Here is a 13,192-nt window from a genome sequence, read left to right on the forward strand (position 1 = left end):
AAGCCTTCACTGCATAACTCCACAAGACAGAATCCTGGCAAATTAAATGGTAGGTAAACATAGGAACAGGATACAGAACAAGTAAACATGGACAGGATACAGCTCTCTTGCAAAAGCCAGTATTTAACAAATGTTATGCCTAATGAAGCACATTCATCTGTTTTTCATAATTTTCTGTTTTGTTTTAATACAAGACCACCAGAAATTTTTATCGTGGCAAACATTTATTCATTTTTTACTTTAGCATTTCATTGAGTTGCCATGTTCTATTTTATTTCCTTTGGTCTTAAAATGTTACTTTTGTAACAACACTACAAAGTAAAAAAAAAAAAAAAGGCTGCAATAAGTTTCCCAGTCGTAAAGAGGGTCAGCTTTGAAAAGATACTGTTGTTGCTATGTTGGAAGAAAACGCTTGTATGCATGTATAAAGCACTGAAGTACTCGGTAAAATAGGGCTTGCTTCTGATTTCTTTTGTTTTCTTCGCCATTAAGCTTACTCTGGGTTTGAAACAGGGTTTGCTCTGCAGATCATGACGCGTGCGGTGATAATGAACAACTAAAGTGATTCTAGAAATGCCTAGGGAAAAACGTCTAATGATGCCTGTGCATCTATTTAGGTTGTTGCTTTTTAAAGCGCTGAAAAGTCTGTCGCACCAGGTGTTCCTCATTTCCACGGGAGGACTTGGAGCGTCCCACCAGGCTTCCACCTGTCTCCTTTCCCCCTCCGGCTCTCAGGTTTCCTTTCTCAGAGGCGTAGGCAGCATTCCTCTGAGAGCGGATTCCTCAACTGGCTTTTCCAGGCTGCCTGGCCCCACGTGACGCCCCCTAACACCTGTACCAGCTCAGCTCACAGCGCCCCCATCCCCACCGCCAGGTACAGACCCTGCCTGGCTCCCGGGCTCCCCCTTCCCTAGGAGGTCTCGATCTGAGTGCGAGCCTCGCTCGGGCCGGCAGGGGAGGGGCTGAGCTCCGGCCAAAGCAGCCGCTAGAGCCCTAGCAGCCTGATTATCACATGACTCGACGGCGGCGGTAGCCGTGGCAGCAGCGGCGCCGGCTCCGCGGGCTCGCCTGGTGGGCTCAGTTCCGCTCACGCAGGAGTGGGGCGCGGCGGGTCGGGGAGGGACCTGCAGAAGCTGCGGCCGCCCCGCCGCTCCCGGAGCGCGCGGCGTCTCTCCCAGCCCGGCCCGCCCGCTCCATGCCTCTCCGTTGCGGAAGTGTAGCGGGGGTAGGCGGCGGCACGGCGCGCGGGAGGCCCGGGCTCGGCCCCCTGCAGCACTAGGCTCCGGGAGCCTCGCGGCGCGTCCCGGCGGTCCCGCTGCCCGTGCGCCCGGCGCCCGCCGCAGCCTGCATGCTCCGCGCCCCCGCCGCCGCCTCCTGCTCGCACCGCTGCTGCCGGGCGCCGGAGTAATATGCTCACTCGAGTGAAATCTGCTGTGGCCAATTTCATGGGCGGCATCATGGCTGGCAGCTCAGGCTCCGAGCACAGCGGCGGAGGCTGCGGAGGCTCGGACCTGCCCCTGCGCTTCCCGTACGGGCGGCCGGAGTTCCTGGGGCTGTCTCAGGACGAGGTGGAGTGCAGCGCCGACCACATCGCCCGCCCCATCCTCATCCTCAAGGAGACCCGGCGGCTGCCCTGGGCTACTGGATACGCAGAGTGAGTGCCGCGACACCGGCGGGTCCCCCGCTCTCCTCACGGCCCTTGCCCGCAGGGTTCCGAACCTCCCCTCTTCTTGTGCCTCAGCCCCCAGGGTGCTCTGGCTGCCGGCGTCAGGCCTCGCCGGGTACCTAGGCGGGTACCTGACCCTTCCTGTCTTCTCCACGCCCCCTTCCCCCATCCCCAAGGACGCGGCGTCTCCAGCCCGGGTATGGGTGGTAGATGGGTAGGTGAAGCGCTGGACCGTGGGAAAGCGAAGGTTGGGCGGATCTGTGATTTCGGGGGCTGTGGCACTTGGGAATGCGTAGAACAGTTCTGCTGAAGTTTGAAACACAGCAGGGAAATGAGGTATCTGTGTTCTCCACCCCAGATCTTTGTGCCTTCAGGTGAAGTGTGTGGGGTAGAGCCTGGAGGAGCGGTCCCTGCGCCAGGGGTGGGGTTTGGGGTGGGGGTGGTGTCCGAGCCCTGGAGGCGGCCGCGTTTGCTTCCGAGGTTGCACGTTTCGGAAGGTCTCGTTTCCTGACCTCAGCCTCATAGCTTATTCGCTTCTCGGTGGTTAGCAGGTAGTAAATCCCTGCGCGTTCGTTAAATGCCAGTACAATTCCCTCCAGCCCTTCGGGAGGGGAAAACTTATTCCAGGTGTTTAATGACAGCATTTTGGGCATCAGCTTTGGCGATTAAACGAGCGTTTGCGTGATTTGCTATTTCAAGAACCGGTTGAGTTTTGTTGACTCCCTGGAGTGGAAGAGGGCTCGGAGGGCGGGAGGGTTTTAATGGCCTCTGCCCCCGTCTTCGGCTGCTCCCTCACTGACTGTATTAATGACCATTTTATGAATGGTGGGAGAAGTACTGTTTCTCCTCCCGTTTAGCGTTATGGAGCCGCGAAGCTCCCGGGGTGGAATTTAAGAGCACTGAGTCGTGGGGTTAATGGTGACCTGGTGGTTGCAGAAATTGCACGTGAAATCCTGGCGCCTTGGCACACCTGCCCCTTCAGCTGTAACCGGGTCCGCTCTGTAATCTGGGCCCTCCCTCGCCCATGCACAGCCTCGCCCGCTGATTGGTTCCCGATGAGCCAATCAGCTCTCCCGACGCCTGAGCGCTCTGATGCTGACCCTGTTCTGGTGGGGCGGGCTGGGTTCCCGGCACTCCGGTTCCGGTGCGAGAGGTGGCCTGGAAGATGCTCCGCTTAGAATCTGGACTCTCCCCCTCACTCCCTCCCCCCACCCACTTTCCACTTATACCCGTTTCTCCATGGGCTGAAATAGAAAATGGGTATAAATGGGGATAGACGGCTACGGTGTGAGAGTGAGGAATCCGAAATGAAACTGATGGGTGCTAAAACAAAAAATTAACACATTACAGCGGTTCTCAACCTGGGGGTCGAACGACCCTTTCACAGGGGTCGCCTAAGACCATCGGAAACATATATAATTACATATTGTTTTTGTGATTAATCACTATGCTTTAATTATGTTCAATTTGTAACAATGAAAACACATCCTGCATATCAGATATTTACATTGCGATTCATAACAGTAGCAACATTACAGTTATGAAGTAGCAACGAAAATAATTTTATGGTTGGGGGTCACCACCACATGAGGAACTGTATTAAAGAGTCGCGGCATTAGGAAGGTTGAGAACCACTGCAGGGTCAGCATGGAAGAGAACGTTGGGGGTGGGGACGCACAAAATAGCTCTACCTTCCAGGAGAAAGCCAAAGCAAAAATAAACACCTATGTAAGGAAAGACCTAGAGGAGGGAAAAGTGCCTGCCAAAACATACCACTGTTTTCTTGGCTGCAATGAGAAAGCATTGTTTAAAAGCTCATTTGGGCCCTTTGCAAGGCAAAAAGCAGCTTGAAGGCATACTCCTCCCTGCAATTGTGTAGGGGGGCCCTTGTGCCTGCCCCAAACCGGAAAGTGTGCGGCTGGGATGGCACTCCAGTGGGCTTTCCAGGGCAAGGGCACCTGTGGGGTGGGGGTGGGGGTGGAGAAAGGCAAGCAGGCAAATGGTGAGAAAGTTACGAGAGGTGGGAAGGAAGCTGCTAAAACACGAAATGTGGAAGCCACTTGGGCACAAGAAAAGGAATAACCCAGAGAAGCAGGACAGAACGGAAAGGGGGGGAACCCCGTCAGTTTCAGAAGGTTTGCATCCTGTGGCCGGCACACGATGTGCCTAGGGCTGTAAAGACGATAAGGGAATCTGAAATGAGACATGTAGGAGAGATTGTACTTCAAGGGTCTGCCTCTTCCTAGCTGGGCTTCGTTTCCTTATTTCTAAGACGGGACATGAGAGAGGTTCAATTTGAAGGTTAAGAAAGGCCATTGTAAAATGCTTCGTTTTAAAAATAGTACATGTTAATTCAAGCAAAGACCTGTATGTCAATGTAAGCCCTTCCTCACCCCCCCAGGGCCAATGGTGATTCAGCATTTTGTGTGTGTGCCTTTTAAGCTTCTTTGGATGCACCTGTAAATATATATCATGCATTTCTTCTTTTTCCCCCAAACAGACCCATACTACGCATGTTATTCAGCAGCATTTTCTTAAAACAGGGTGTCATTTATTTTATTCCAAGTCAGTGCATATAGAAGTTCCTCATTCTTTTAAAATGTATACATCGTACTAATAACAGCTAACAGTACTTGCTGTTTAGGGCTTGCATTCTTTCCAAGTTTGTGTCATATCATTTGATTCTTACAACAACCCTCTAAGGCAACCTTTTTCATCTCATGGCTCACATGAACTAATTATTAAAATTCTGCAGCACAACAGAAATATATTTTTTGCTAATCTGGCAAAGAAAATAGATATAATTTTGATTCATTCACATTGGATGGCTGTTGTTGTGTTGGCTAGTGTCATTTAAATTTGAGAGTCTAGCCCTAACCGGTTTGGCTCAGTGGATAGAGTCAGCCTGCAAACTGGGGGGTCCCAGATTCGATCCCAGTCAAAGGCATGTACCTTGGTTGCAGGCATCTTCCCAGTCGGGGGTGTGCAGGAGGCAGCTGATCAATGTTTCTCTCTCATCGATGTTTCTAACTCTCTATCCCTCTCCCTTCCTCTCTGTAAAAAAAAAAAAAAATCAATATAATATATTAAAAAAATAAAATAAATTTGACAATCTAAGGGAAAAAAAGGTCAGTGTCTCTGACTAAATAGTCAGCTATTGCATGTTTTAAAAAATCTTGCGGCATACTAGTTGAAAATCGCTCTAAGGTGAGCACTAACAATTCCATTTTATAGATGAGGATACAGGGGCATGGACTGGTTAAGTAACTTGCCCAGAGTCATGCCACCTTAGCAGAACCTGTATTTGAACCCAAGCAACCTGACTCTGTAGCCCACAACAACAAACTACCTCCTTACAATGTATGAGATTGTGGTACATCCATCTGTACCCACGGTTAACCATTAACATTGTCTTGCCATCTCCCTCTGTCAGATGTTGTACTATACCACTTCCTCAAACCTTGAATTGTAGTTGATCTTCCTGCAAAATATATCTCGAATGACCAAAAATGGCTGAAATAGGGAAGGGGAGAAAGACAAAGACAAGTAGGAACTGGGGCTATGATTAAAGGCTGCTACCATTAAAATTGCCCCTTGCTACAGGATGTACTTACTGGGAGGAGGAATTATCTTCTCTTTGTTCTAGAACAGTGGTCGGCAAACTGCGGCTCTTTGGCCCCTTGAGTGTGGCTCTTCCACAAAATGCCGACTTCTGCGCATGGGCCACAAAGTTTCTATCGCACTGTACGTGCGCGCCCGCACGTGGTATTTTGTGGAAGAGCCACACTCAAGGGGCCAAAGAGCCGCCGCATGTGGCTCGCCAGCCGCAGTTTGCAGACCACTGTTCTAGAAGGTACTTGAGAAAGGATAGCATTGGTAGGAAGATTGCTCAGGGATAAGAAGATGGCACTGAGTCAGGGCCTGAGTCAGAAGTGGTTTGCTTATCTTTCTAGAGCAGTGGTTCTCAACCGTGGCTGCACATTAGAATCACCTGGGAATCTTTTTAAAATCCTGATTTCTGGGCTTCATCCTCTGGAAATTCTATTTCTTTGTTACTAATGATGAGGCCCAGAAATCAGGATTTTAAAAAGATTCCCAGGTGATTCTAATGTGCAGCCAAGGCTGAGCACCACTGTTCTAAAAGCTTCCAATTATGGCTGAAAAGTTAGCTGCTTGATTAAGGGCTACGTGCTAGGTTTACAAGCACTGCAGTTACAGGCAACATCCATACAGCTAAAATCTTTCCCAAAACTTGCACTCTAGTTTGGCTTTGAAATTCCTGACTTAGCCTGTTAGATCTGCTCAGGGTGAGCCCATTCGAAGCATCAGTCTGACCCAGAGACCCTTCCCAGCAGCTACTTGCCTGGCTGGTATGGCTCAGCAGTTGAGCATCGACCCAGGAACCAAGAGGTTGCCAGTTCCATTCTCTAGTCATTGACACTAAATAGCAATTACCAATAAATCGCATTACTTGCCTGTGCAGTGGAGATGACAGAGAAACCACTATTTCTCTCTTGCTCCAAAGCTCATAAATCTCCTGGTGTTTCTTTTTCCCTTCTTACCTCCTCTAACACACCCACTCCTCCTACACCTCTTAGCAGAGCTCCTTCTGAGAACTTCCTGTTTGACTTTTGCAACTGAAGAACCTCCAAGTTTTCCACTTCTTGTTGTGTAAGGATACAAACGAAATGGGGGGTAGGGTGTTTCATTTAACAGAGCTCTCTACAGCACCTAAGTCTAAAGTTGTAGAACATATTTCTCTACCCTCTCTGGTAACCTGCAGAAATTATTGATTTTCCTGTTTTCAAGTAGGTGGCTAAGCTCTCCTCCATTTTTCAAATTTACCGGTATAATGAAGTCATCCCCTCTACAGTGTATCTCCTGGGCTATCCTTCTTCATAGGAAAAGGCATCATCTTCCTTCCACGACTAGTGATGCTTCAAGCAGAGGATTTAACCAGTCTGAGGGGTTGTGTTTATTCTGTGTTTCTTCCCCAGCTACATAGTTCTATGTAGACATCATTTCTGAGATTGCCTTACCACAAAGTGTTAGCTCATTATCATTACCACAATACCAATTAGTAATTTAAAACTGATACTAGAATTGTTTTATAAAAATATATTATTGAAGGTAATTTTTTATTGAAATATAATTAATATATAACAGTTTCAGGTGTACAACGTAATGATTCAATATATGCATATATTGTGAAATAATCACCACAGTAAATCTAGTTAACACTGAACATCCATAACATACAGAGTTACAAAGTATTTTTTCTTGTGATGAGTTTTTTTAAAAATCATATCTGAGCATTTATTCCAATACTGCCGGCAGAATGGGAGAGCAGCAAGCCATCCACAAAAATCTGCTCTCCAGCCCCCCATAAGCCAGCTGTTTATAGAGTAAGACAAAGATTACATTGGGGAAGTAGGGATTACAAGTTATGATGATTAACTCTTTTAAGATATACTCTTAGCATTGTTCAGCTATGAAATACAGGGTTATTAACTATAGTCATCATGCTATATAATATATCCCCAGATTTAGTGATTTTATAACTGGAAGTTTATACCTTTGACTACCTTCACCCATTTCCCCCTGTCCCCAGACCCCTCTCTTTCCCCTCAACCACCAGTCTGTTTTCTGTATGAGTTCTATTTTTTTGTTTGTTTTGTTTTTTTTTCGATTTTAGTTCCATAAATGAGATGATACACATTTGTCTTTCTCTGTCTGACTTATTTCACTTAACATAATGCATTCAAGGCAATTGGCAGGATTTCCTTGTTTTTTGTGGTTGAATAACATTCCATTTTACATAGATATATATATATATACATATGTATGTATAGTAGGGCCTCGGGTTACCTCAGAGATCAGTTCCTACGGTGACATAACGCGATTTTCGCCGTAAATCGGAACCCACCTACATAAAGCACCTACGTCACTCACATAGAGCACATACACAGCAGTAATGAAGTGAAACAGTAAAAAAATTGAAAAGAAAGACAATTCCTGACCTTTACTTGTGATAAATAAATAATAAAAAACATAAAGCACATAGATACTACGTCTAAATGACAGAACTTTTTTTTTTATAAATAAATGGGAGATGGCAACATAACCACGAAACGACGTACATAGAGTCCGACATAACCTGAGGACTGCCTGTATGTATGTATTATGTATGTGTGTATGTATGTATATGTAGATATTTATCCATTGATGACATGGCTATTGTAAATAATGCTGCAATGAACATGGGGGTGCAGATATCTTTTTGAGTGAATGTTTGCCTTTCCTTTGGCTAAATACTTAGAAGTGGAATTGCTGGGTCATATGATAGTTCTATTTTTATTTTTTGAGGAATCTCCATACTGTTTTTCAAAGTGGGCTTGCATCAATTTACATCCCACCAACAGTACACAGAGGTTCCCTTTTTCCACATCCTCATCCACACTCGTTGTCTATTGTCTTTTTGGTAATAGCTATTCTAACAGGTGTGAGATCCTATCTCATTGTGGTTGTGATTTGCATTTTCCTGATGATTAGTGAGGTGAGCATCTTTCCAAATACCTGTTGGCCGTCATTATGTCATCTTTGGAGAAAATGTCTAGATCCTCTGCTCACTTTAAAAATCAGATTGCCTTTTTCCTGTTGTGTCCTTTTATATTTTGGATATTAACCCCTTATGAAATATATGATTTGCAAATATTTTCTTCCATTTGGCAGATTGCATTTTCAGTTTTTGATTGTTTCTTTTTTTTGTGCAGAAGCTTTTTAGTGTGATGTAGTCCCACTTGTTTGTTTTTGCTGCTGTTGCCTTTCCTTTGGTGTCAAATCCAAAAAAACTCATCTTCAAGACTGATGTCAAGGAGCTTACCTCTTACCGCCTGTATTTTCTTCTAGGAATTGTATGGTTTTGGGTCTTATGGTGAAGTATCTGACCTATTTTGAGTTAATCTTTGTATATGGTGTAAGATAGTGGTCCAGTTTCATTCTTTTGCATGTGGCTGTTAAGTTTTCCCAACACCACTTATTGAAGAGACTGATTTTCCCCATAACATATTCTTGGCTTCTTTGTTGTAAATTAATAAACCCCATGTGTGTGGGTTTATTTCTGGGCTCTCTATTCTGTTACATTGATCTATGTGCCGGTCTTTCTGCCAGTACAGTACTGTTTTGATTACTATAGTTTTGTAATATAATGGGAAATCAAGAAGCATGATGCTTCCAGCTTTATTCTTCTTCCTTAAGATTGCTTTGGCTATTTGGAGTCTTTTGTGTTTCTATATAAATTTTTGGGTTGTTCATTTTATTTCTGAGAAAAATGTTATTGGAATTTTGATTGGAATGGCATGAAATCTATACAGGGTGGGTAAAAGGTGATATACAGTTGTTCATATGGAAAATAATACAATAATAAATAATAATACAGGAATTAAATTATGTGTTTTGTGTACTAACAACTGTGAATATACTTTCACTTCACTCCTATAAATCATTTTGGGTTGTACGGACATTTTACTATTATTTCAGTATATGAGCATGGACTATCTACCCATTTATTTGTGTCTTACAGTTTTCATGTACTGGTCTTTCCTCCTTGGTTAAATTTATTCATGATATTATTCTTTCTGATTTAATTGTAAATAGGATTCTTTTTCTTAATTTCTCTTTCTGGTAGTTCATTATTAGTGTATAGAAACACAATTGACTTTTGTATATTGATTTTGTGCCCTGCAACTTTACTGAATTTTTTTTATTGCTAACAGTTTAGGGTTATGATATATGATATCATTTAATCTGCAAGTAATAACAGTTTTTACATCTGCATATCTGTGGGATGCTTTTCATTTCTTTCTCTTGCCTGATTGCTCTGGCTAGGACTTCCAGTATTATGCTGAATAACAGGTAGAGTTGGGCATCCTGTCTTGTTCCTGATCCTAGAGGAAAAGCTTTCATCTTTTCACCACTGAGTATGATGTTAGCTGTGGGCTTGTCATATATGGCCTTTATCATATTGAGTAAATTCACTCTATACCTACTTTATTAGTATTTTTATCATTAATGGGTGTTGAATTCTGTCAAATGCTTTTTCTGCATCTATCAAGATGATTATATGATTTTTATCCTTCATTGCTGTGGTATGTCACACTAATTGGATTGAACCATCCTTGAATCCTTGGGATAAATTCCACTTAATAATGGTGTATTATCCTTGTAATATATTGCTGAATTTGGTTAGCTAGTGTTTTGTTGAGTTTTGAATCTCTGTGAATCAGAAATGTTGGCCTGTAATTTTCTTTTCTTGAGCTGTCCTTGTATGGGTAAGGCTGGCTTCCTAAAATGAGTTTGGAAGTGTTTCCTTCTCGATTTGATGGAAGACTTTGAGAAGATAGGACAAATTATTTTTAAAGGGAGATATCTTTGATTCTTGATGTTTGGTAGAAATTAAAAATCAAGTGCCTTTATAGTTTTCTCTGATATGTCTACTTTGAACAGAGGATTGATATTTTCCCCATTGATTTATGCTGTTTTCTGTCTAGTAATAAGCATCAATCATCTGATTTTAGTTCTCTCACTCAGCTAGTGAAATCATTGCATTCTTACCATGTGTCAGGCATTGGTCCCAGGCTGGGTCCATAATATGGCATAGTCATCATCCTCAAGAAAATTTAGTGGCATAGTCTTTCTCCCTGTGGTGTCATTTTAAAATTAAATTGAAATGAAATCCTGGACTATTGAGGTTAAAAGAGACCAGCACTGAGCAGGGGCTGGTGAGTGTGTGTGTGTGTGTGTGTGTGTGTGTGTGTGTGTGTGTGTTTTGTTTCCAATGTCTTAATGCTTATGAGCAATTACAAATCTCAGTACTTGGAGCCTCCTTTAATCTACACTAGGGGAGCAAGCTGTTCTTTTCAGCAAGTATTGTGATTAGCTGCCAAGTGCTCTGTACCCATGAGTAAAAAAAAAATATTCTGACACTTGTTAAAATAGTAAGGAAGACTTTTGAGTACTATTGCAGTAGGGGAGAGAGATCAGACTCAACTCCAAACCCAGCAAAGACAGATGGGAATTTATTGCCAATGAGTAGATTGAGGTCAGTGGATGGAAAAATTACTAAGAGGAGACATCACAGGTAGGGGGATTCTTACTGACAGCGATTAAGAACTTATATATCAAAGGTAGAAGATGAGGCAATTGATTAGATATCAAGGATGATTAAATTTGACTGCTACTAGTAAGTCCTGACATAACAAAACAAATCTATTATCTACCATCACCAATAGTAAAACCAGAAGTGTAGAGGCAAGAATGAGCATTTTGTGTTTTGAAAATGCTATGATATTGCTCCTATTTTCTAGTTTTTCACAAAGCCATAAAACCATGTATTTATCCGCCCCAGAGGATTCCCAAGGCCCTTTCCAGTTATAAACTCTGTGAGTTCCTGAGTTAAGGCTAAGCACCTGTTTCTTTCCAGGCTGAGTTTTTTCCCCAGTAGAGCCTGCTGTCTCTTTTTTTGTGATTACAATTTTGCATTATTTCCCCTAGTGAAATTTAACTGTGAAAATTTTCCAACATGCAGAAAAGTTGAAACCATTCTATACTCAGCACCTATTTGTCCATCATTTAGACTGTGCAATGCACATTTTGCTGTATTCGCTGTATTGATATCCAGCTATCAATACAGTTTTGTTATTTTTAAGTATATGTTTCTTTTAGTTCCATGGCTTTGATTTATTGTGTTGTTTTCCACAGTAAATTAAAAATTGGGTTTGAGTAGCTTTGACATTCTCAGTTGAGAAAAGCACCAAACAATTGAGTCCTCCCCCCAGATTTAACTTTTACAACATTGACACCTTGCAAATGCTCACTCAGTCCGTGCACTTTCCATAACTCAGCATTCACATAACTGAGAGCTTTACATGGGGTCAAATAGGAGAGTAGAAATGGATGACACATCTCTTTGCAATGCTCCTGTTTAATTAAGTCAGTAGGAAAATTGTTTAAAGCTTGAGTTACTCCTCTTTTCAGCTGGTAGCCAGTCAGGTGAATACCACCCGAGGAGTCCTGGGTTTACTGGAGACTTCAGAATGTGTTGCCTGGAAAGTGCTTATGATGAACGAAGATGCCATTGTGCTGTGTCTTCCTTACTTCTAAGTGGACATTGTCCACTAGGAGCTTTAGGGAGATCAAAATACCTGCTTAATTGCTTTTCTTCTGGTGTGATCAGATCAGATGGGTCTTCTGGAATGTGAATCCAGAAGTGTTTTCTTTGTTTCACTATTTCTGACTTCGTTTTCTCTAAATGGCTGTAAAATTTAAGTGCTTACGTGTGTTTTCTCTCCTTGTGGACTTTATGCTCTCTCATTTAATAAGAAAACTAGAGGCCTAGTGCACGGATTCGTGCACCAGTTGGGGTCCCTCAGCCTGGACTGTGCCCTCTTGCAATCTGGGACCCCTAGGGGGATGTAGCAGTGCTGGAAGCCGCACTTCCAGGGAGGAAGGAGCCTGAGCTGGGCTTGGTGCTTGGCACTCAGCGCTCCTAACCCCTCGCTGCTCCCTCCTAACCACTTGCTGCTCGCTCCTTAGTGCTGTGGCAGAGGTGAGAAAGGCTTCCACCACTGTTGCTAGGCTCACCAGCTCTGAGCCCGGCTTCTGGCTGAAAAGCCCTCCCCCTGTGGAAGCACACTGACCACCAGGGGGCAGCTCCTGTGTTGAGCGTCTGCCCCCTGCTGTTCAGTGTGTGTCATAGCGACTGGTCATTTCATTGTAATGGTCGCTTAGGCTTTTATATATATAGATAGAGAATAATACCAACAGTTTACATCTGTATGATTCCGGATGAGTGTTAAAGCCCTGCCATGTACACTTAGATATAAGGATGTTTTATTCATATTTAATTAAAGAGGAAAATAAGGTCCAGAAAGAACCTAAGTTACTTTAGAATCTCATGCAGTCCCGTGATCCTGGTGGTCATGACAGGCATTGAGCCTGACCATTCATGGTGTGAATTTATTCATTAATTAAAGCACATCATATCCCTATCAACAAAATGTCACACAGAGAGTGTAATTTTGTTACTTAAAGGAAACTAATCAGGCCTAATCTCCAGGTGGCTTTAAACTGGATAAGGGCATGTTAGCACACCAAGTTTTGTATAAGAGGATTCTTTTCAAAGCTTTTAAAAATATAATTGACCCTTGAACAACTTGGGTTTGAACTGTGCAGGTCCGCTTCTATGCAGATTCCCCCCCCCCCCCCCCCCCCCAGTAAATGCCTGTGCTGTTTTTGATCTGTGATTGGGAGTCTGAGAATGCGGAGGGCTGACTGTATGCATTGATCTGTACCTTTGTACATAAGGTACTCGAACATCCATGGATTTTAGGGTCCATGGGCGACAAGGGCACCCTGGAGCCAACCCCCCACAGATACTGAGGGACAGCTGGCAGAGTCAGATATTGTATGTGGTTTTCCAGTCGGACTGGGGTGGGTTCCCCAGCCCCCACATTGTTCAAGGCTCAG

General features: G+C 43.8%; 1 protein-coding gene across 1 annotated transcript in view; it reads left to right on the forward strand.

The window, feature by feature from the left end:
• Positions 1-1,409: 1,409 nt before the first annotated feature.
• PPM1H (protein phosphatase, Mg2+/Mn2+ dependent 1H) overlaps positions 1,410-13,192 on the forward strand; it is a gene marked incomplete at both ends in the record, with an annotated part of 236,734 nt that continues 224,951 nt past the window's right edge. Inside the window, one exon of the mRNA XM_081082895.1 lies at positions 1,410-1,654. Coding sequence (XP_080939021.1) covers positions 1,410-1,654 — 245 coding nt within the window. The remainder of the gene's footprint in view (positions 1,655-13,192) is intronic.

Source organism: Myotis nattereri, assembly GCF_964212035.1.
Source record: "Myotis nattereri genome assembly, chromosome: 2".
Classification (NCBI taxonomy): Eukaryota; Metazoa; Chordata; class Mammalia; order Chiroptera; family Vespertilionidae; genus Myotis; species Myotis nattereri.